Genomic DNA, 25,229 nt, shown 5'->3' with positions numbered 1-25,229 from the left:
GATGACCCCCAAAGTCTTTTGCTGTGTTCAGGGACCGGTCAGAAGGTTGGGGGTGGTATCAGCTGATTTTGGAAGACGCGCAGACCCTAAGACCTGTCACTTCCCTATCCAGCGCAGCCACCTCCCCACACAGGTGCCTTACTCCCTCACAGCTCATCCCACTCAAAATGGCCGCCCTGCCCCCACCTCTATTTATCACCTGGGGCCTGACTGGCCAGAAGGTTCTGGAACCTCTCATGGCAGCCTATGGCCCAGGTGCTGAGGTGACAGTTGGAACCACCATTTTGTGAGTCTAACCTCCCTCTACCTGTTTTTACAGTGAAGCACCTTGCGCCTCTCCCTCAGGTAGTAAGGATGAGGCGCCCAGAGCCTCTACATCAGCACCCAAAAAGTAGTTAGTGGACAGAAACAATGAGAAGGGAAAGGGAAAAAAAAATAATGAGGGAACCGCCAAAGGGCTGGCAGGTCTAACATGCAGCGTGCTTTGCCACTGTTCCTATTAGAAGCTCAGGGTTGGGTAGTTTAGTTTGCCCTGCCCACATGCTCTGCCTGCCATTGGTTAGGATCCTTCAAAGCAGGCTTCTTATTGCCTGGCTGGGCCCACAGCTCCCAGCAGGGGCGATCAGTAACAGCAGATGTCAATGTTGGGAGCCAGGCTTTGAAAGAAGTCCAAAGCAATCAGCTTTTCTCCCAGATAAACCAAACAAGCATTTGCAATGCATTAGGTCTCGCATTTACACGAGTTTAAGCTATTGGCATTGTAAATGACAATGCCTTTTATTTCCATTTTAAAAACAAAAATCATTGCAAATGCTTGTTAACCATTGGTTCTCTTTGACCATTGCTTTTCAGCCATTAGCCCTAGATTTGTCACTCATATCTTGGCCCAGCCCAATAGACTATTCAGTCACCTAATGCTATTGGATTTGTTACATCCTTCTACCTCAACACTAGTGCTTGTATTGAACTTACGAGGGACTACCACAGTAGCCATCGGACTGCTTCTTCCACTACATTCATGCCCTTTAGTTTTCCCTCTTGTAAGGTTGCCTTCCTTATTCCCCAAGACATTAGTGATCTATAGGACCTCACATTAAAGAGCCTTTATTACAGGTCCATAGTGTAAGTAATTATTCTTGGGACCAACCCCAAATTCCTTCCTAAAGTCATATTTCCCCCAATTCAATGCATACAAATTATCAAGTCCTGTCTTTTCTCCACCTCATGGCAGTCCCTCAAAATATCAATAAAAGCACTAGTGTGGAGGCAGAATATGCAACTAATCTTTCAATAAGCATTAGGTGACCCAAAAAAGCCTGTGCGCCTAGTAAGAACTAGCAGAACAGGGCATAAGGGACTCCAGGTGGGATGATCCATTTGAGCCCCTCGATGACTGGGATCCCGACCAACAACTAGGTTCCTGTTTTGCATTAAGGCTGCAATGGGCATCAAGTAAAGGCATATGGAGGTGTAAACTAAAAATTAGACTTGTGAAGGAGTCAACAGTAAAACATCTTTTTACTGAACTGCAGAGAATGCCCATGGATTCTTGAGGAATAAGAATGCCAAAATATTCACCCCGCTAAATGAGGCCTCTTTACCAGAGCAGACCCTTAAAAGATCTAGTTACAATTGATATACCCACAAATACCACCTGGTAACTTACAAGTCTCTAGTGTTTGGTGCCAGGGCCTGCAATTTTAAGTGTCTCTCATGGACTACAGCATTGATTGCGACACCATGAGCGTGACTCAGCGTGCCAGTGCTGGCTGAGCAGTTAGAGACAGATAACTCTACTTTGCCCTTTAACACAATAGCAACACCCGTTACTTTTAAATATATGCAAGTCACCCCTAAGATAGTCCCTATGGCAAGGTGCAAAATATTAATACGGACATTTGCGTCCTGAAAGTAAGAAGCCGACATTGTTTAACTGTAGAAAAGCTAGTAGCCCCATTGGCAAGTACAGGGTTAAATGCTGACAACTCAGCAGTACTAACTTCTGAACGAGACTATTGAAAACTGTCAAAAGAGTCGTCGAATACCAGATGGTCAATTCTAATTTAATGCAACCTTTGCCACATGGAAGCTTTCGAACATTGCCCAATGTTTCCCAGTGACCCTTTACAGCTGCAGACGTGACAGCCTTCTGCCCTCCTTAGGAGAGCTGTAAACAACTTACAACACAAAGGGCCTGCCCCTGGCAGGAAGGCACACCAGGGTGATCGACCAAAAGGACTGGTCTCTGAAGGACAAAGGGTGACTCAAGAGGAGCAGCACTTTGTTCTTGCAGCAGGTTGGCACCAAGCGGAGGGAGGGCTATGCCAAACTGTGGACATGTACCCCCACCTCTCGGATGGGCTGCAAATGCCAATAGAAGGATTCAGCCATGTTGAGACTAGGCAGAATAGTGCATTGTGGGTCATTGAGATGCCACACTTCACAGAAAGTGTTAAGGAGAGGGTACGGTAGCCTATTGGCTAGTAGTTGCCACATCCAAGGCACAAACTGTGAAAGTGGCACCCAGATCACCCGACTTGGAAGAACATTGACCCATGGCTTAAGTCACCCATCAGGTTTGTGGACTATGGGTGGGCCCTGGGAAGAATCGCCAACCACGGAATCCTGGACCCCTTGCATCACAGCTCCAATAAAAACCTATTGAGCTTGGCCAATAAACATGGAACGGAAGATGGCACAGTAACAGTTTAAGTGGACCACTTTGGTCCCCATGACGTGCCCTTCCGAGTTGGGTCACCCGAAACAGGGCAGAATAGTAGTTTTACCACAAAACATTTTTATACAAGTTTACCTATAGCGCCGGCAATTATAATTTATTGCACAAAGAAGAGGCAGGGATTTGTTGTGTTCCTTTGAAGCTACTGATCTCCAGAACCCACAAGTATATCTGTTCTTGGATGTCTATTTAGAGATGCTGAGGTTTTTCAAACAAATTCAAGTCAAGCGCACTACCTGTGCTGGGTTATTACACGCCATTGTTGCACAACCAAACCACATAATAAACTGCCATTCTCGTATAAACTCTACGACTGCAGAAGCCAAATTGCTAGATTGAGCTGCCAGGGGTCCAGTGTCAGATCTTGCCTCAATTCTGTGCAAGGACTGTCTCGTTGTGGAGCCCTGCTCACACTGTAGACAGACATGGGTTGAGAAACAAGGTTGCCCGACCCATGTGTTAGCCAGAGTGATGGGGGTTTGCCAAAGCTTCCCAATCATATGGAATGAGTGGGAGGAAAAGCAAAAAAATAAAAAACACCAACCACTTCCAGACCGAGAATTGCCCATGGACTGAGGGTGTAGAAACCTGGAGGCAAACTTTTTGCATTTGTGAGGTAGCGCGCACACACACAGACCCACACCCATGCCCGTCTCCCTCTCCCCCCATACAACAGGACTTCAGGGGCGTTACGACTCGCAGACTTTTGGCTGCATCTTTCTCATCAGATCCACTCCCAGGAGGTTATTTGCCAGGCTGTATCAGATGGTGAATTGACATACTCTGAAAGGAATGTGCCACACTACCTCTATAGTTAATACAGTGCTGTTTTCACGAGGACCACTTTGTGTCAGATAACCTGAAAGAAGGCATGGATAACTTTTTAATAGTAGGAATAAAGCTACATGTGTGAACCTGGAAGCAATGGAAAACAAGTTCCCGTAGTCCTGCACTTAATTTCAATGGTAGCCTAACGCTTAACACTTGGGATTAGAGAATTACTTCTACATTAGCAATAAATCAGATAAGCCACTGGTATTTAGGATTATTTTATTTAAAAAAAATATTAAAAACACTAAGACCAGCCCAGTCTGTCAATACACAAGCTACAAATGCTTGACTGACAGTGACTGATTTATGTAGCATTTGAAAAAAATGAAAATACATACAAAATTAGTTTCCATAGGAACACAGATAAATGTGACCCCATCTCATGGTCATCCATTTTGTTGCATTGATGCTGGCCATATAATTAAACAAGTCTGTATATCCTTCTAAGATTACTAATGGTCCCAAAACTGCATACAAACTTGCTACTACAGAATAAACACTTTAGACATTAACACGAGTTGATGGACAAGACGCAGCATGGCTTTTTATTCCACTTTCCCATGCGCACGATAGTGGCAGAGCACCAACATCCTGCTCAACTTCAGGTAATCCGCAATCCTTGATTTGTTCCATGATTTGCCTGCGGTAAGAAGAATTCACAAATGTTACCACAGTGTATGAAAAGTAGTATTAGCCAGAAATTATTCTTGAATCAAAGTTAATAGGATCTTGAATGCAGTAGACTCAAGTGCAAGGGGCTCTAGAGTAAAAGCACATGGCAACCTCCTTAACTCTATATAGTAAATGCTTTTTATCTTTAATTCAATCATGATAACGTTATCCTCCCATTTCAGATCTAATTTACCAATCCATTTAAACTGCTACAATCCAAGCTACTAACCAAAATGACAGGAAAATTGGAGCCAGGGGATTGTTAAATTGGATACAAGTGAATTGTCAAGTTAGTAGTTAATTTGTTAAGTGCACACGATAAAATTAGGCTATTCCTCTACACATCAGTTCTTGTGCCAACTTTGATGTACAAGGACCTGGAATACAGAATGCAATGCAAGTAGCGGGGAGGGGGGGGGGGGGCACCTTCAAGTAACACTACAACCCAAGCAATAGTTACCAGTCACAGCAAATTAAACTGGTCTATTAGATCACTAGAATGTGGAGCCCTCAATTAAAGAACATGGTGTAGCATAAAACTTGTGCACCAACACTGGTCTTTCTGCTGCACCCTTTAATTTACATTGTACTCGCAGGGTACAGAATGTTAATAGCCGTTCTGCTGCAGGCTATACCAGTTAAAGTTCATTCTGGTTATAAGCCTTTAACTTTGGGTGAGGGTTGCCAGTACAGCCCTTGGAATTAAGCTATATTATAGCCTGCTTTGAAATAATTTTCTGATGTTAGACATCCCCTGAAGCCAAAGATTAAAGAGTGCACCTATAACGAGGGCCTTAGAATCAAGCATGAAAAAAAAAATAGCTAACCTGATGTATGTAAAAAGTGCCACTACAACTGCCCATGATAACGTTAATTTACTGCGGCCAAATAATGTAAAACGAACATTGGGCCAATGTAGAGTGGGTGGAATAAAATCTAGCATTTCTTTATAAATAGTGCCCATAAACAGTAAACTAATTCGAAATTCACAACAGGCAACCACAAAATGAACAACCGATTCATTGCGGGGGCTTTACTGTGCTAGACTGCATTGTACACACACACAAAAAAAAAAAACCACGTTTACTAAGCAGAGCTGTGAAGAGTACTAACCAAGCTGGTCTGGACATCACGTAATACAAGGTCGGTCTCTGAAATCCATTAAACGTTGAAGCAGCTGCTACAGTGTAGGCGCCCATATTTTCAAATATCATCCAATCACCAACTTGCAGCTCGGGCAAATCGAAGCGCTCCACTATGCGATCAAGTCCGTCGCACGTTGGTCCCCAAATGCTGCTAGTAAAGTAGCGCTCATCTGGTTTGGGCTTCTAAAAGAGGAGAAGAAAGTAATTCAAGTGCACTTCAGACTTACATTGGTTTCTTGCTGCTGAAAATAACGGCTATCACCTTTAATCACAAGTGTCACTTTTGCCCCTTCCACCTTCGGGGTCATAAAAGCAATTCTCTAGGACATTACCTAAAGCGCACTGCAGGCATTGCCTAAATTAAGGATTACAATAGGGGAACTAATCTGCCGAAAAATAGAACTACCCTCCATTACTTTACCACCCCCCCCCCCCGAATTCCTGATGTCACGACATGCTAGCTACGATCAGTTCATAGTGGCACGTTCAAGTAGCATCAAGTACAAACCTTTTGCAGAACAGGTTTCACATGAGCATGATCGTACAGGATGCAGTTAAATGAGCCGTACACACCATCGTTGACATAATACATAAGTGTCTTGTCCTCACTCGCATCTTCATCTGGAAAAGAACGTAAAACATTTATTCAGCGTTATAAAGCGCTTTCATGTGGCAAACGGACAATTGTGAGCACTAGGAACATAAGAAAAAGCAAGGAATTAAAAGGAGAGGCGGGAGAAAGTGGGTATTGGCGCTGGCAGTCATAACTAGATATGACACAGAAGCAGTTAAACAGGTTCATAAATTTAAATTAAAACCCTGTTTTGGTGGAGAAAAAAGATAAACACTTCCAAGCATTTTACTTTCTACATCTGCAAGAACCCAAACAATGCCACATACTATCGACAAACAAAAGAAGAATTCAGTGTTAACATACCATCAGAACCAGGCTGTTCCTTTAGAACAACTTTTTTTGCGATGATATTAACTGCCAGAGTAAAGGATGATGCTACATAGTAACGACCTGGCTCAGCAATAATCTTCACCCCTGAATCCGCGGGAAAGTACTTGTCCAAAGCAGGATTGATAACTGCTGTGATCTAAGAAGAAACATTTTATCACAAAATGTACACAATTTGTGGCCAAAATAAATAGGTGCGCTCCCAATACGAGCAAGCTGCTGGGGGGGGGGGGGGGGGGGGGGGGCGAGCTGCAGGGGCCCCCCCATGGCACAATACTCAGGCCCAAGAGCTCGGATTTGATCCGGAGTGGGGGCCCCTCCGTATACGTGTTGGTAGGGGGGGGGCTCAACTTTCGTTACGCCACTGCATAGTAACAGGGAAATGTCGTTTGACAGTTGTGTTGCAGTATTAGAATGGTCTATTCCCCCAATTAACACAATATGAAATCGCTTTTCAATCACTTGATAAACTCACTCATCCAGCAATATTCACTTACCTCCTCAAACTTCAACTTGACATCTTCAGAGCCGGGGAAGCCTCCACCAATATCAAGCAAGTGCATTTTAAAACCCAATTCAGTCTAGAATAAAAAAATTAAAAATCAGAACAGCAGCCTTATAAAGATGCAGAATAAAGAAACAAAATGGATCGACCTGGTTAATTCTCTAGCCATTAAAAGATTATGGTATAACCAATAGACTAACACCTACATAGCACACTTCGGGGCATATTATCAAGCACGGCGTTAAAATTGCCGCTTTAGCAGCAGAAAACTGCTGCTAAAGCGGCGATAATGGGCTTGATAATATGCCGCAGATAATTCCCATAGAAGCCCATGTTGACACCAGAACATGGGCTTCCATGGAAATTCAAGGGTATATTAATTTTAACGCCGTTTCTTGATAATATGCCCCTTCCTCCTTTGTTGAAGAGCAAGGCGCTCGCTCTGCACAAGCCATGCTTAACAAATGCTTTAACATGGCCAAAGTTTGAGCTTATCAGTATTTTAAGGACCCGCTTTGAAAGGCCAGGGAGCCACCCCTTAATTTTACCCGGTTGATGAATTTACACCAGAAATACTACTATGATCAAACTCCGAGGCATCGAGTGATGTTGCCACCCGAGCCCCGACAATTAAACATAAAGAGACAGGCAACTTTTAAACAAAGTTGATTAGGAGACAGGATCAATTCATAAAAAAAAAAATAAAAAAAAAAAAAAGCTTACCCCCATATCAAAGACACAACGGGCATCAGAAATCGCCTGAACATATGTGAGTGGATCTGTACACCCGCTACCCACGTGGAAGCTACAAAAGAAATAAAAACAACTTTAATTACTACCGCTCCGTCAGAGGAATTAAACTTAAATTGCGTCAAAACAATGTTAACTTTGAGCAACCCACTGACCTCACTCCAATTATATCAATGTTTAATTCTCTTGCACGCTCCAAAAGAAGTCTACTGGTTTTGAGGGTTGCGCCGAACTTCACACTCAAACGACAGACGGCCTTGGAGTCGTCGGTTGCAATTCTTAGGACCAACCTAAAAAGAAGTGCACGTTAGCGTTTAATTGGGTACAAGTAGTGCAGAACAGCACCTGCGACACGAATCCAAGCAGGATACAACACCCACCCTTCCAATTTTGAAGAGCCCCTACTTAAATAAAATCCCATTCTCACTTGGACATGCATATGCGAAGTGCTCAGAATTTCAGGAGCACCTTAATAAAACGCCAATACGCAACACTAGCCCAAAAGAACCAATTACCGAGTAAAATTAGCCAACATACTTTGCATCTGGGTGGTTTCTTGCCACCTTCATCAGCTCGACTTCACTATCAAACGTCATCATCTTGACTCCACTGCTAGCAGCATATTTTATTTGAGATACTTGTTTGCAGGGGTTCGCATAAATTATCCTTTCCGGCGGCACGCCGATGCTCTGCACAATCTGTATTTCAGTCTGAAACAAACCAACAAATAGAGTTATGGCTCAATTCAACAAAACAATTACATAAGCACTGCTAAAATAAAAGTCTCAACGGTGTTAGACGTACGAAAACTTATACAATGCATGGTCAATAGCAAGAGAGCAGCACAGCATGCCTGACTGGTTTATTCCCAAATACATTGGTAAATGCTTTTGCCCAATTTGCTTTTAAGCTATTGGCGCTGATCTAATATTATGGGACAGCTTAACATGGACTTGCGATAATTACCGCAAAGTGCGCTTAGCGCTTTTTAACCCCTTCCCTGCTCATGACGCAACCACTCCGTCATGAGCCACGGGCGCTGTGTGCTCCCGTCATGCTGCAGCCGTTGGTGGCCGCTCCGCCCACGCAGCGCTGATTCCCCGCCTGTGCGGGCGATTAGCGCGAGTGGGCGGAGTCGTGACGGAACCACTCCGTCATGAGCACAGCATGCCCGTGGCTCATGACGGAGTGGTTCCGTCACGAGCATGGTGGCGCCATGCTGCCCCAAACCCCCCCCCAGCGCCGCGGCAAAATTCGTGCCGCGGCGAAGGGGTTAATCGCAGAGATAACGAGTCATCATCAACGTTTATCTCAAAGGTGATATTAAATCCAGAGATAGCGGTGAATCCAACAATAACGGGAGATATCCAGCGATAAAAATCCCATCGCTAATGGAAAATCGCTAATGGAAATCTTGCTAATAGGCAGATGTGGCCTTACCCATAGAAACCACCTCCCATTGACTATAATGGGTAAGTCCGGTTCATACCAGGTGTAAAATCTAAGCGATAAACGTGGGTAGCGCGCTTTTTTTTTTTTTTTTTTTTTTTTTTTAAATCGCTTCGCGGGCCTGGTAATAGGCAGAAGGTGTTTGCAACTGCTTTCAGGTTGGGAATGCCTCCTTTGCATGTCATTAACGATAGATATCGCTGACATGCAAAGCAGGAGCCAAAGCGGTCGCTTTTGCCATAAAGCGGAGAGGAGAGTTGGCCTAACGGCTAGGGCGCTCAACCTCCGGGCCTGGGGAACTGGGTTGGAGTCTTGGTAATGACGCTGAACATCCTGTGATTCTGAGCACATAACAATCACCCCGTGCCTAACAAAAAATGAATGCTTGTCCTCATGCAACGTAACTGGTGCTATGTAAAGTGCTCCGATACATGATTGGATTTGGGTCACGTTTGCGCTATATAAAACTGCAGCAAAAAAAAAAAACGCTGTCGCCAACAGCTGTTAGCGACAGCTTGCTGATAAGGCGATAAAAATATTGCCGCTTTAGCGCAAAAAGTGCTGCTAAAGTGGTGATACTGCCCTTGCTAATATGCCCCTATATTTGTACAGATGGTTGGGGCAGGAGCGAGACCTTAAATAAGTTTTACGAGAGCACGGTTCGTTTACACAATCCTACCTTGCTTGCACAGTCAAATCCAGCTCCCAAAGCAGCCAGAGTCTTGACGATTGCTTTGCCGTCATTGCATTTCACAGCATAGAAGGGAGTCACCCGAGGTAGAGCTTTAAACCACCGTAAGTGTTTCTTGACAATGTCACCAAGATCGGCGACGTAAAAGGCATCTTTGTCGTCCTAGGAATAAGTCAACATTGCAAACACCCGTTAAAATGCTAAACAGCCTCGAATGACCATTCCAAACACCCGATTAAAATCCCCGCTTGTAACCACTGCTATCCCACCAAGTCACAAGGGACGTCAAAACCACATGCTTGAACAGCTACAAGCCCCTTCTTCGCTTCCCACATTACAGCTACATTCGTTGCACCAGGTACCTTCCCAATACCTTTGCCCATATTCCTGCATGCTTATCTCGCCCGCTACCAAGCCACAACCGAAACAAGCCAATACAATATCCGATTCACAGATTGTCACTTAACAAAGTATGCATAAAGCGTCCACCTAAACAAGTGTGTATTTTGCAGCATACTTACAGAAGACGACACATCATTTATCTTCTGCTCCAGGATATCTCTGGCAGTAAATCCTTCTTCAATAAAACTGAAGTCAAATTCATCATTGCTGAAGTTCTGCATGGTTCCCTCCGTTAGGTATTTAGGCACTTTATGCAACAAACTGAAAATAGACATATATAGGAGGGTTATACGCGTTAACTGCAGCTTTAAGTACAAAAGGCATTAGTCATTCTTAAAAGTATACTCACATGGACAAGTAAGAGATGGGGATTTACACCAAAGAGGGCTTCAGCTTTGCTCCCAAGGAGGCTCGCCTGTGAAATAGAACCCCGGCAAGTACAAGGCAAGGATCAGGCCCACCGAGGAGCCGTTGTAGGGTGTTGTACTGTTGCTATTCTGTAAAATAAGAATGAAACTATTATCTATGGATCCTAAAACGGGATACAAATAATTCACAACTTGACGTTCCATTTCCACAAAGTCGTAAGCGACACTACCAGAAGTATTTAACAAGGGTGTCAACAATTTAGAGCTTAATCAAACAAGTAGCTCCCTGAGCTCTTAATTAAAGTGCTGCATGAAGCAACATGGAATGGAGTCAGTCTATCGCGCAGATTTTGTCTGAGGAACACGTTCGACGTCTGAAAGCGCCTTATGAGTTTAATTACGCCACCCCAGTAATGTTAAACCCCAGAAGCAAACAGGTAACGCGTACCTACAAGATGTGCCAAATTAAAGTACTGGAGAGCATATTATCAAGCCAGGCGATAAAATCACTGCCGCTAAAACGGCGATAATGGCTTGATTATATGCTCTATGGAATTCCAATTGAATCCCATGTTAAGTGTGAAGGACGTCTAACATGGGCTTCAATTGGAATTCCATAGAGCATATTATCAAGCCCATTATCGCAGTTTTAGCGGCAGTTATCTGCGGCTAAAGCGGCGCTAATTTTATCGCCTGGCTTGATAATATGCCCCTTAATGTGTGGAGATTAAGCCATCCCTTAAATGGGCTCATGTAGGGCGAAACGCATTATCGGAGCCCACCCCCTCCCCCTTTCGAGACTAGGCTGACGTGGGATTCCGAGAAGCCGTGAGGTGATGCAGTACTGTGTCCACGCGGCAGCCGGCGAGGGCGACGCTACAATGGTTCTCAGAAACAGGTGGTGAAGCAGCGACTACGTCACCAGATTCCATGCGGAACCCCGCCCATCAGCGATGACACATCCCCTCCCGCCAACCCGGGTGCAAGAAGGCGTGCCCCCTACCAGGCCCGTTACACTGCGATCGCTAATGTTAGGACCCACGTGCCCGGCTGGTGAGAGCAGTCCTACAACGCCACCCGGTCTGTGGCGCACCATTACACTGTGAAGGCCGCCGATAACTACCAGAAAGACGCGCACAGTAGCGCCATATGCCTGAATGGCAATGACGTAACGCAGGATAGTGTCCGACCCTCACCCCGTTGTACACGTTCCTCATTGTATCGATCTCTCTGTATTGATACTTCACCACCTCTTATAGAACTTAATGAGTTCACCCCGAGTCTCCCATCTGTTAATCCTTAACTCAATGACACAGGCGCGCAACATCCACTGGACTCAGAGGGTGTCAGGCGCCCCCCCCCCCCGCCCCTCGTGTGTGGCAGCCCGGGATGAGACAGCTTTCCGGGCACAGACACAGCCGCACCCGAGCACTTCACAGGTCTTTAAAAGACCATTTGCATGTTAATGAGGCCTTGCTGTTTCACCCCTTCGAAGAACCCCCTGCAGATCCACTCTGCCTATTGCTTAAAGTTTCAGCCCCCCCCCCCCCCCCCCCCCCGAAATTTGGCTCTCGTTGCGCCTCTGCAATGACCAACTTAAGAATTGGGGAGAACAGTTTGCGTCGCAGAGGCCTGCGTTACAAAAACAAAGGTTCCAAGCCAGCCCTCGCTTAAGCAGACCGTTCTGCCCCGGTTCTTATAAACCAACCCAAACGGTCTTCCTAATCAGTCGTAGCCTGTTTAATATGCCGTTCTAAAAAGTCCTTTCTGCAATTGACATGCGACTGGTCTTCTGACTAAGCGTAAAACATCCAACCTTACCTTAAAAAGCATTTACGAAGATTGTACCCATGGAGGCACGGCTGTGACTAAGGAGAAAATCCAAGACGATCTCGAGGCTCCACGGAGACGCGGGCAGAAGACGTTGACGCGGTTGTCCGCTTGATTACAATCCTACTCCCTCCCTTCAAGCCGGTAGCTGACAGAATTACTAAGAGCGAGCGCAGCCGCTCGTATTTATAGTGCAGCTGCCGTTGCCATGGAGACGTGCCAGATCAAACCAGCGCTGATCGGTTTGGTCCGGGCCCCCAGGGACTTCATTCAACTCTGCGGTTCTGCGTGTGCGTTCAGCCTCCTCCTTCTACCAGAAGAAGACGTCACTACGCATGGTTCCGTTTCAGCCCTCGACGGTTTTGATAGGCTCGATCTGATGCCGCCGCCATTTCAGAGCCAGGCACAATGTAACTATTCTCATCAACTATGATACAGAAGACTACATAGAATTGGCCTTCGTGCTGTACCATAAAATCCGATAATATGACTTTCGATAGATTCTTATAACGAATGCTACACAGCTCATGCGCATTCTTTATTATACAGTATTCTGTACAAGTGCCACGACTTGGAGGGGGCCTAGTTCCTGGCATTGTGACGTCAAAGCGGGGACTGTAACCTGCATTTTAAAATTCTAAGAGCAAACGGGTTTCCTCGAAGCTGGTGTTAACTTTAACCGCCATATGATGAGAGAGACACAGTCAAACAGGCAGTTTCCGAACGCATTGACCTCGTAAATACATAGAATCACCCCGTAACTACACAATTTATGGACTGGTTACTTGTTTAGAAACCAAATATTCTATTTTTGGGAAAGGGAGTCCATCGTCGCACTATAGCCGATTTCATCTTCTATGTTATTGCTTTTATTTGAATTGAGCAACGCCTTTTATTTTTTTGCTATGCGTGTGCCCCCACACCCACGCTGACAGGTATGTGCCTCACTTTTTTGTCCGTACCCACGTGTACACCCGGTCCTTTGTTTCCTCCGCCTGCCTGCGCACATCTGGGATATCTCCTCCCAAAGTCATGGTGGTCTGCTGCACCAGACAGTGTTAGGTTGAGGCGTGGAGCTCAACAGCCGCCTGCACACATTCCTATACAGTTCTACAGACGTGTCCTTGAATCGAAGTAAAATACTCCCCTTCACCCACCCCCTCCCAAAACACAAGAGAAACCGAGACTAAACGCAAACTGGAGCAAGAGAAACCGAGACTAAACGCAAACTGTAGCGCCCAGAACCGTACTCGGTTCACACACGTTAGCATGCGCATAACGGAGTTTAGCTACGAACTAGAACATACAGTTGTAAACTGCCAATTACACGGTACCCACATAGTGCATTATTCATGCTTGCTGCATCTCCACCGGGAGACGACGGCAGCCCATGTCAGCCTCCTGAGGCTGCGTCGCCTAGACACTGAGCTACTACGTGCAGCGAGCGTGTCTAGCATAATCTGTTGAGAACTACAAACGAATTCGCGCGTGTATATTTTTATATTGGTTACGAGTCTTTTTTTTTTTTTAAACATGAAGGTATTTTAAGTACACTATATATAATTGCTCTTTCTTACATTTCGCAGTTGAGGATACATGTAATGTCATCTTGTTCATTAGATGTCATTCCTGAATCGGAAATAATTGCCTCATACGTTGATTACTCACGAGCTTTGCCTTTTCATTCTCGTTGCACATATAAGACTGTTTGCTCATCGTGTGGTAAATAGGTCAGTGAGGCAGGTCTCCGCCCTACAAGGCAGCATCGCAGCCTCTTCCGCACCTTGTTGTGTGGGAATGACGAGGATGAGCTGAGGACATGGCCATCACCTAACTCCCAGTGCTGGTCCCGTGCTAGAGCGGGCTTGCCTTAGCCTGAAGTGACCGGGTGCGGTCAGTCCTGAGGCTGTGATGCTTAAGTCTGAGCTGAGAAGATGCAGATGCACTGGCTCATTGCGGCTAAAACAGGGCTGGCACAGCTCAGGGCGAGCATGAACCGCGCTGTGCGGGTTGTCATCACTTCCACAGACCCAGAGGCCAGGCCGGGGTAGTTGAGGAAGACGTACGGAGGCTCAGATAAGCTCACGGCCACCAATACTAACATGTACGAAGTTTCTGCATATATATACGAACTCTTTCATTCCAATAGTAGCAAGCCACAAAACTAGAATGTATAGAAATCCGATCTCATTTCTCAACTCAAAACCTGGCACGAATACCAAGCTAGACGGACCGTTAACGGCGGAGTTATGAATGCATTTACATCTACAACCATACATGTTGAAAGAAACAATCAACACAGGGGCTAGGGAGTCTTGAAATGAGCCGGATTTAGAATACAAGTTCTCGTATGCATACATGTTAAGTGTTTTCTTCAGTGGTTGTGATTCCACAGGGCAAACTATGTTTTTTTCTGATTTGAAGCAAAACTCATTGACGCGTTTTTACTTGAATCGCAACATATTATAGTTTGTTACTAATCGAAATATCAGGTGTAACTCAATCGGTGTAAAACGCATCTCCCACTCTCGTTTTATTATATATAATAGTTCGACAAGCCTCCGTAAATATATATTCAGAGCAAGGCAGCATTAGAGGGCCTGAGGCAATGACCTGTGGACGCGCCTCATAGTGGAGCAACACACTTGGCAGTCTGCCACCTGTATCTTAGTTCACTACTAAACCGGAATTCGGCAGTCCACCATAAAGTACGTACTGAAAAGAACAAAACGGCAGGCATCGGAAACAATGAAGCCAAAACCTATCTCACTTCCTCTGCAGTTTCGCGAAGGCCTAACTGCACCATTTGTTATGGTTATTTTTGCCAGTGATACAATGATGCGCCTGTTCCTTTTTCGCAACGAAGGCAAGGAAACAGACCTTTTTGGTTCTAGCATGTACGTAATGAAGAAGTTCATCTTTTAAGTGCCTTGGCCAGCGAACCCCCCACTTGTTCGAAAAACCATAACTGTTAAAATAAACACATACATTTCCGTGCATGATAAGATATATATTTAAATCTCATTAACCATTTTGGTAACCACAGAACAAGAAGTCATGGGTGTCATTTCTGTCCTGGTACCACTAACATGTCAGAGACCGCTATACAGGATGTTTGCACTGGTTTACTATATGTCTGCACTGGCACGGTGCATGATAGAACCTGAACAGCTACGTAAGTACCCACATCTTTAAACAAGTATTGGCAATGCCAATAGGTCTCGATGTATAGTGGAGTTTAGTGTGTGGATATTAGTGAAGATTAATTTTAGGAAGTAGGATAAAGTGTTGTAAATTGTTTTTGAGGGAGTATAGTGTTATAGAGTGGATTATTGTATTAGAATTTAGTGGGAAGGATATCGGTTAAAGGCGGAAATGTAGCATTAAGGGGCTTATTTATGAGTCCCTGGTGACACTTTCTTGCTGTTGGTGCATGACTTTTTGTGATGTAGCGGTGGTGTAAACAATGTGCTATGTTGCGCCATATTTACAAAGTGACGCATCTAGGCAGATGCGTCACTTTGAAAATCCCTTCTCCACATTATACCTGCGTCAGGTAAAATGTATGCAGGTTGGGCATTCCCCTACAAGAAAGCCTTGTAGAAGTGGCTCAGTCAAATCAATCAGATTTCACTGCGCCACTTCTGGGACGCCACTGCATCAAAACCTTACACCTTCCTCATAGCACGCGTAAGGGTGACACAGTGCATAGGCCTCCCCTATGCATTACTGGAGTTGCGTCATGCTTACGACACAACTTCAGCAATGCATGGGTTTTGAGATGACAGATAAGTCAAGGTTCCTGACGCTTCTGTCAATCCTTGCTAGATGGAGTGTCATACAGTAAATACGGTGCATCCATGGTTGCATGTGTGCAAAGCAAACAGCATGTACGAAGTCACTGAAAACAAAAACATGCACAAAGATCTTCTTTTCAACCTCCTTCATTTGTCTCTCAATAGATGCAATTTCTTCCCTATACTGCCTGTTTTTGTACGACATCCTATTTGCAACTAAACACCTCAAAAAGGATTTGAAAGTATCCCAAACCACCATAGGATCCACTGAGCCAATATTGATATTTAGGAATTTTTTTATCTCCTGAGACAGATATCCAATTTCAGCCTCATCCAAAAGAAGTGTACGGTCAAATGACCAGACCCTTTGCTGAACCTTCCCTGCTAATTTCAAGTCCATCCAAATTGCCTCATGATCTGATAGATGGGGGGTCAAGTAACCTATATCTTGGATGTTGGCACTAAGATCGTTGCTTATTAAAAAGTAGTCGATCCTGGATTTGTGTCTATATTTTTTATTATAAAAAGACACCCCAACTTGGGTGCCCGACCTTTCCCTTCAGATATCGACTAACACATTTTATATCATCATTGTTTTTAAATAGGCTCTAGACTTAGATGGGAGGGTTGCCCTACTGCTTGGGGATTTATCCAGTATAGGATTCAGTACTATATTAAAATCCCCTGCAAAAATTAACGTGTCAGGCAGCCCCAGCAAATTAGAGAAAATTATTTTCAAAGTTGAGGGGTCATCCCGATTTGGGCCATAATACCCAACTATTGTGATTGGCATATCAATCAAGATCAAATTCAGCTATTAATAGCAAATTTGGACTCTCTGAAAGCCAAACTAGATAGTACAGTTCAGGCTAGAATATCTAATAGGTGGGAGGTGAGCAAACTTGCCCATTTTGAGTACGGTGAGGGAGCAGGCAGGTTACTAGCCTGGAAGGCCAAATCAGACAGAGTGCTCAATTTGATAAAACAAATAGACGACGCAAATACTAAAACGAGTAACGAAGAAGGAGATGCTTTCCATACCTTTTTTAAGGAACTATATGATGAGGATAATGGTGTAGACATCACATCAGCAAAGGATTGGTTAGAACCGATCCATCTGCCAGTTTTGGAATTAACCAAACGAGAGAAGCTAGAGGTGGAAATTTCTCATCAGGAAGTTGGAAAGGCTCTTCTAGCCTGTAAAACAGACAAGGCGGCAGGGCCGAATGGCCTTCCTGCCGAAGTGTATAAATCCCGGGCGAGGAGATAATACCTTTTATGACCATGGTTTTTAATGAAATCTTGATAGAAGGGGCTAAACCACCGTCCTCGTGGGGAGAAGCAAATATCACTCTGATTTTAAAACCGGGTAAACCAGCTACGAAGTGTGGGTCGTATAGACCTATTTCACTTCTTAATTCTGACTATAAGGTTTTTACCAGGATTTTGGCCGACAGGTTTGGTGCAGTTGCTGGAGACCTATTGCATACTGACCAGAAGGGTTTTATAAAAGGCAGGAATCTTTTTGATCTAACGCACGACCTAATAGGTGCGATAGATTTTGCCTCGAAATTTACTCTTCCCTTGGCAGTAATGACACTAGATGCAACAAAAGCCTTCGATAGGGTAAATTGGAATTACCTTGCTACCATATTACATTTTGGCCCAAAATCTCGACAAACCATAAACCTCATATACAGTGACCCTTCGGCAAGGTTGGTGGTCAATGGTAAATTGACTAAACCCTTCAGGATCAAGAAAGGAACTAGACAGGGCTGCCCCCTTTCTCCACTCCTCTTTGATTTGTACATTGAGCCGTTTGCTCAGTGTCTCAGAGAGGAGATAGCTATCTTACCATTTAAGAGTGGCACATGAGAGAGGAAGGTAGCCCTTTATGCAGACGACATTCTTATCTTTTCGTCAGATCTAGAGTCATCATTTCCTTCGGTAATCAATTTAGCTGAAGAATTTGGTCGAGTCTCTGGCCACGAGATCAATGCAGATAAGACCGAGATCATGACCTGGAACCTGCCAAAGGGCAAACACCATACTAAAGATGAGATGAGGTACTTGGGAGTCAAAATTGTACCTAATATAGACGACATAGCTAAGGTAAATCTCCTGAATTTTCTAAAAGAAAGTAAAAAACTAATGAGATCTTGAGCCCACCTTCCCTTAACTATTTTAGGTAGAGTCAATTTGATTAAAATGACAATCCTCTCAAAGACAACATTCATTTTTAATACCATACCACTACATTTTGACAAATCAATAATTGACAGATTCCAGCAGTCAATAAATTCATTTGTGTGGGCGTATAAGTCAACCAGGGTTTCCTGGAAAAAACTAAGACGCAAAAGGGAGGTCTCGCTGTGAGAAGTTGGCCTGGCATATGCTGGTCACTAGTTATAGTGGCCACCTTGCACCAGTCCAATTCGACTCTTATGGTAGATAGGTTTAAGACAACCTTTTAAAGAAAGCTATCCTAGTGGTAGCTGTGGAGAGCAGCCTTCAGGCTAAGTCTCTGAGGAATCTATATTGGTAGACGTGGGGGTTGGGGGTGGCGCGTGCGGGTGGGGGGAGAAGATGGACTGCTGGGTAATGAGCAGATTGTCCTGTGGCACTGAGTTGGTATCCTCGCAACCCCATATTTGGTGATATGTTTGGTGGGGAGACGTATCGGCATTGTTTGTCGTATGTACACAAAAATGAGTGGTATTGTTTTAAGTTTGTTCTTGAAAAATGCAAATAAAAAGAATTAAAAAAAAAAGTCTCTGAGGAATTTAAAGCAGCTTGTTTTACCTTATAATCTCTTGAATTACCAAATGAAAAGGACACCACACAGGTATATATATCAAATATATATGTATTTATTTCTAGATACACCCTACTAATCTCTTTATGAGATTAAAACCCAGATACACATTCAAATGTCAACAGTTCTCAATAAATTAAGCACAAATATGGCTGTAGCTCTAGTGGCGTACCAGACCAAATACTAAGAAAATGGTTTAACAAAGTCGACTTGCAAAATGACAAAGCCTAGGGCCTTGGGAATCGCTGGGGCTTCACTACTGCAGTGTTAGCAGGTAAGTAACAAGCCCACGGGAAACGTGTGCAGTGTCTAAACACAGCCGCGGGTTTCCTATAGGTTACAATGGAGCAAGTCGCTGTTTGCATTTTAAAGTTTTAGGGCACTTCGAAGAAGTCAAAAAGCAAGCCACTTACAGTGTAAGTATTTCGAGGGCCAACACACACTTGGGCACCGGAGTGCACGAGTTACCTCACCCAGGGAAGCCGGGTGCATAGGTGTCTTTTGGTGTCGGGTCGCGATGCTGTTTTCAATGGAGACCAATGAAGACTTGCTGCTTGAGACGACTGAAGAGGTGTCCGCTGGAATCTGAAGGTGGATTGAAGATGAAGAGGACCTGAAAATTGAGGGGACAGTGTTCAAAGTCACTTGCCAGTGACCGGTGGCCATCAGGATGGATGACCACAGATGTCGCGTCGTTTTGGGTCGTCGGTGGTGATTTGTCTCTCCGCTCACGAGGTCCAGGAGGGTTCCACGATGACCAGCAGCTGGAATCAGAGTGTCCCACAACGTCTGCAGCTGATGCCAGTGTCGGCAACCGGATTGGAGCCAACAAGCCTTGGCAACTGCAAGTCTTGTGTGAACTGAAGATAGTCGGTGATGATGACCAGCAAGGTCTGATGGACTTACCCAGCGAAGGTAAGTGAGGTCAGGCCCGGAGCAACCAGGAGAGCCCTTGAAGTTGGTTATAAAGTCTTTGGGAGAGTCACTAGCCAACGGGAAAGTAACCGCAAAGACGCCTTCACAGGAAAAGGTTCACAGGAGCCCACGGTCACTCGGGACGGGGTAGGCTGCTGATTTTTGGAACCAGACCTGCTAGGGACTTGGGCCACAAATGGTCCAAAGCATACGTTCGTAGAACGTTGTTTAGGGTTTGCACTCGAAATCAGTGCACGGTTCCCAGGTACTGCTGTTCCTCGTCACTCGTGGGGTCCAGATGCCACAGCTTCGCTGGGGACTCAAAATGGCCGTCGAGAGGTCAGGAAATCCACTTCTGGGGCCGCAGGGACTTCGGACTCCGGCGGGAACGGTGAAGTTTGCAACCGTTGATTGAGGTTATAGGGGCCTGCCAAGCAGGGGAGTCACTCCTTGACTCCAAGGGAGATTCTTCAGTCTTCTAGAGATAGTGGAACGTCGAAGGGCCAGGATTCTTCTTTGTAGAGCGTCGTCCAGGGTAATCTGAATTGCATTGGCAATGCTCTCTATCTTATAGGGAAGATAGGGGAGGGACTAGCTCTATGACCACTCCTCTAGGAGGGTCAGGGTAGTGGGTGGTTACACCCACTTCCCTTTGTCCAGTTTCGCGCCAGAGCAGGGGCAGGTAGCCCCTGAACCGGTTTGAGCTGGCATATGCACAGAGGAGCCCAGTGCAGGACTTCAAAGCACTCTAAGAGTGCACCCACCCAGCTCCAATACACTAAATCCTGTCTGGGGGGTGGTGACACCTCCCTGTGACAGGATGCCTTTTGTTGGGCTTCCTACAATGCGAGTTTCGGTCAGCAGCAGGAGGGCAGCCCAGTGTCTGTGTTGGTGGCATCCATTTTGTGATGCCAGGGCTCTAGGAGATTTCTACCGTTTAGTACAGTGGGTACATGTCATCCCCTCTAGAAGGGTGGGATCATACTCCTACACCAGTTACTGGTGTGGGGGTATGATTCCAAGTTGTTTGACACCAAACACGACATGTTTTGATGCAGTCATTCCAAAGTTAGCATTTACCGTGAGGTTATACTGCACTTAAGAGTATATTGTTTAACCGCATCCACAAACAGTAGCAGAGAATAGACTCTGCCAGCTGCGGAGGGGTCCTGCTCATGCAGAAGCACCCCCTCACATAGTAAACCAAGCACCCTGCCCTCAGGATTGTTAGGGCCTGCAAGAGGGGTGGCTGATAGGTTTATATGTGTGTGTATGGTGAGATATAGGAACCTATACCTCAGTGAGTAGTGCTAACACTACCTCACACAGGCTGCAGTAGCAGGCCTGTGGTGTCAGACTGAGAATGCTTCCCAGCGGTGGCATAATACATGCTGCAGTCCCTGGTAGGCTTGTGAAGTACCAATGCCCTAGGTACCTAAGGTACCATATACTAGGGACTCATAAGGTACCACAGTATCCAATCACTAGTGCATCTAATATGCACACCAAGTTGTTTAGAGAGATCAGTGAGACTTGGGCCCTGATTAGCAGGGACCCAGCCAAACTATAGCCAGAAACCAGTGTATACATCAGAAAAAAAGTGGGGGCAACATAAGTGCAGATCCTACTCTCCTACACTCGCACTACCAGATATTCAATATTATGCATGGGCGTTCCAACTGACCCACTGGAGAATGTTGCTGAAATCTCTAGATTTATCAGTTAGAGGGAAGATGTTTAAAGCCATGTTAGACCAGGCGGGGCTACCGCATGAAGGCTTCCTTTTTAAATATGGGGACAAAAAATATTTTAAGAAAGTAAGGCTGAAGGATTTATGGGGTGTGGTCCAAATATGGACCAGAGTTAGAGCAGTAGCGGGTATCGAATACTACTCAAAATTAGCTCCATTGTGGGACAGCCCGGGGACACCGAATTGTCTAAAAGATGCGCTTGCCATACCCTTAAAAACAGCAGGGCTATTAACATGGGGTGAATTAACGGAAGATGGTTCTCTCCTTTCTTGGGCAACTCTTAATGAGAAACTGGATGAAAGCATGTCCAGATTTAAATATCTACAGTTAAAGAGTTGGTCGCAGAATCAAAAAACACCGATAGGGCGGGGAAATGCCCTAGAAGAACATCTGGTAATAATGCCAGTAGGAAAAAAGGAGGTATCATCTTTCTATTGGGCAATCGAGGAAGCCATAGATGGGGATTTTAGATTGGTGGGAGAATTATGGGAGGAATTTATTCCGGAGGCAAATTGGGCTGAGCTCTGGCAGACTTCGTATGGTCCTCTGTTTTCAACGGTGAAGCCAGCATGGCTGAGAAGAAACCACTATTTCACCACTCACAGGGCCAATTTATCCCCGGCGAGGCTTTCTAAGATGTCTAACGGCCCACCAGCTAAATGTAAAAAATGCAACATGGAAAGAGCCCCAGACACACATATGTTTTGGACCTGCCCTGCCATTTCGGAATACTGGGAAAAAGTGGGGGCCAGCATAAATTCTATCCTAGGACACCAATTATGTATCACACTTAGTCTAATAATTTTTGGCATCCAAGAGGATATAAATAGTGCTAATAGAGGTTTTCTGTTTTTTGCTATATTGATGGCCAGACGAGAAATTTGTAAGAGATGGGCCGAGGTTCTGCCCCCTACACACTCTGACTGGCTTTCTTCATTGTATAGAACATCTAAGATGGATTTGGCCAGACTAAAAAATAGCAAGAAGAGAGCCATTTGGGATTGCCTGGTAAACTGGACTCCAGCTTAGATAGTCATCACGGTCATGCTTTTGTACCACCTTTTTGTCATCTTTCTTTCTTATTGTCCAATGATTAAGCCTCTCGGGAAGCTCTCAGATTGTGCTGGACACTACCGATATCACGGGTGTACTAGGAAACGGTGATTTAAGGGGGGTGCGCAGCCTCCAATCCTTTGTCCCTCTAAATCAGGGGAGAGTATGACCACCCTCTCCTTAACAACGAGAGGTCAGCAACAGGTAGGAAGCTTGTGAGCCACTGGTAGGTGGGTGAAAAAACAGTCGGGGCAGTACCCCAAATCATCAAAGTGAGTCCTACCTCTCCAAGTGAGTAACAGTGGCGACTTGCAGATTACCAGTTAGCTGGGGTCAGAGGCGAATGAGGAAAAGAAAACAAAAAAACATGCACAAAGCCTTTAAAAACATGATTGTACATCTGCAAGCATGGTTGCATGATTACGAAGCTGTTTAAATGTACCAAAAAAAAGACCCTGAACTGTACGTAATAAAGAGAAAGCATTTCCAATGCAATAGGTCTCGCAATTGCGAGGCATTTAAGCTATTGGGAATGTAAATGACAATGCTTTTTATTTATGTGTTGAAAAAAACCCTGCAATAATAAAAGGCATTGTCATTTCCAATACCAATAGGTGAAAGCTTCTAAATGCGTGACCTATTGCATTGCAAATTAATCCAAACAATTAAACCAGTTGAATGACACTGTATGTGCTGTTCTGTTATTGCTGAAATGACAGTAGTTATGCTACAGCTGGGCATTCAGCAGTGTCAGTCTCGTGAAAACCATTATTTTCCTAATTGCAGTGTGAAAGTCATTGTACAAGAAGCAAACTACAAGTACAAAAACGTTAAGGATAAAACTGGATTGAAGGGCTTCAGCAGTGCCCCGGTAAACTTCACAGCTGTTATTTTAAGAGTGTACCCCTGCTCCACCCACGTCCGCATGACACACATCCTCCTGGCCGCTGCACACCAACACATTTCTACTGTGACGCCCGGTTTGCCACCATTTCCCTTCCCGTCATCTAATCGGAGCCTAAGTAACACAATGTGCACAGGGCACTGATAAAAAACACTGCATACTATAAATGTCCAGATACAACTTGCAGCCAAAACACACTGTTGACCAAAAGCAGTCGGCAGCCATACGTAAACCAAAAGCCTGCCATGCACAGCCATGCATAAACAAATAAAAGCGGGCAACAGTTAGCTTTAGTAAAGTGAAAATGCGCTGTTCCACACACTAGCATTAAATTAAAAAAACAAGCAGTCCCCAAATAACACTTACTAGTGTAAGGGAACTGTAATAGGCCGGTGCTCCTTGCGAAAAACTGGAAATGATGTACTGGAGTGCTAACAAATAAGGAGCAAGGAAACAAAAAATGACACACAAATTAACCAATTGCAAGAATCATACCAGAATGCCAGATTATACTCCGTAGAGTGATTACTGCAGCTCTTGCAGACAACGCATGCACACTGATGGTCAACCTAAAAATAGAATTTAAAGGATTTGAAAACGTCTCTGCATTTTTCTGAAGTTCAAGGACATTTGGGCATCCAACCTTTTCTGGAAAAGTCCATAATGAAGAGACATACATAAACAAACTACTAAATTTGTGTTAATCAACAGTGGCAGATTCATTCCACTCTAAATGTTGTACCAGGGTCATTATAATGTGAATCACATTGGTGAATAACTCCCCAGCCGCCTTATCCAGATGCAGGGTGTCTGCAAACTGCAATAATCTTACCCATGTTTCCGCAGGGACGTCAGAGATGTGAAGTATAGTCCACCACTTCTCCCAATTACCCAAGTGCACCTAATAATTAACAAGGTGGCAAATGGTAACCCGGGGAAGAAGGGAAACAAAACAAGGGAAAAAAGGAAAGAGACTCCTCGTCTTGGATAAAACCACCACAGGAGTTGCCAGTGCCAGTCAAAAGGTTGTGAGCTGAAAAGAAGGGAGTAAGCATGTAATAAAAGGATACAACACTACTTAGCTCCTCTGTATATCTCTGTTTCTTTTACACTCTACCTTCTGCTCTCCCTTCTTCCTGTGCTTGAGTTACACTGTAACACTGATTAAGACTTGTGTTTGGCACTATAAATAAAAATAATATAACATAAGAAAAAGGCTCTTAGTAGGTGAAAAATACTGAATGCAAAAAGCTGTATGTATGCCTACCCTGTGTTGCTACTGTGAATTAATCCAGTAATTATCCTAAAAAACGTCAGCAACTGAACAATCCTTTATGCAGGGAAGGATACTAAATAACTTTAAATTTCAAAGGCCAGGAGTGGATGAACACAGCGCAGGAAACACAGGATCAGATAAATATACAAACAATGGTTCAGTAAACATAAATCAGCGCAATTGCGCTGTTACCGCAAAACTGAGATGCTGTCTTGTCATGTACGAGGAGTCGAAAGAAATCCGCTTGAATTTGGTGTGGAGTCCTTAACTTCAGAGAAGCCGCAAACACACCAAGGGTGGGAACGCAAAAATCCGGATTCACCGAAGAAACAAACTCGACAGCTGGAAACCTGCGTCCCCGCCAGGAACTCCGACAA

The 25,229-nt window shown here is 44.7% G+C and overlaps 1 protein-coding gene across 1 annotated transcript; it reads right to left on the bottom strand.

Moving 5' to 3' along the window:
- Window positions 1-3,770: 3,770 nt before the first annotated feature.
- On the bottom strand, window positions 3,771-12,623 carry ODC1 (ornithine decarboxylase 1). The gene is made up of 12 exons (XM_085610704.1): window positions 12,333-12,623; window positions 10,493-10,640; window positions 10,263-10,404; window positions 9,730-9,903; window positions 8,139-8,311; window positions 7,757-7,891; window positions 7,575-7,656; window positions 6,844-6,927; window positions 6,323-6,485; window positions 5,894-6,006; window positions 5,354-5,568; window positions 3,771-4,208 (listed from the first exon to the last, which is right to left on the bottom strand). The coding sequence occupies exons 3-12, from the start codon at window positions 10,362-10,364 to the stop codon at window positions 4,070-4,072; spliced, it is 1,380 nt and encodes a 459-aa protein (XP_085466830.1). The 5' UTR covers window positions 10,365-10,404; window positions 10,493-10,640; window positions 12,333-12,623; the 3' UTR covers window positions 3,771-4,069.
- Between the last annotated feature and the right edge of the window lie 12,606 nt (window positions 12,624-25,229).

The sequence above is a fragment of the Triturus cristatus genome, chromosome 6 (assembly GCF_964204655.1).
Source record: "Triturus cristatus chromosome 6, aTriCri1.1, whole genome shotgun sequence".
Taxonomy (NCBI): domain Eukaryota; kingdom Metazoa; phylum Chordata; class Amphibia; order Caudata; family Salamandridae; genus Triturus; species Triturus cristatus.
The sequence above is the reverse complement of the archived record's forward strand: the minus strand, read 5'-3'. Positions and strand labels throughout refer to the sequence as shown.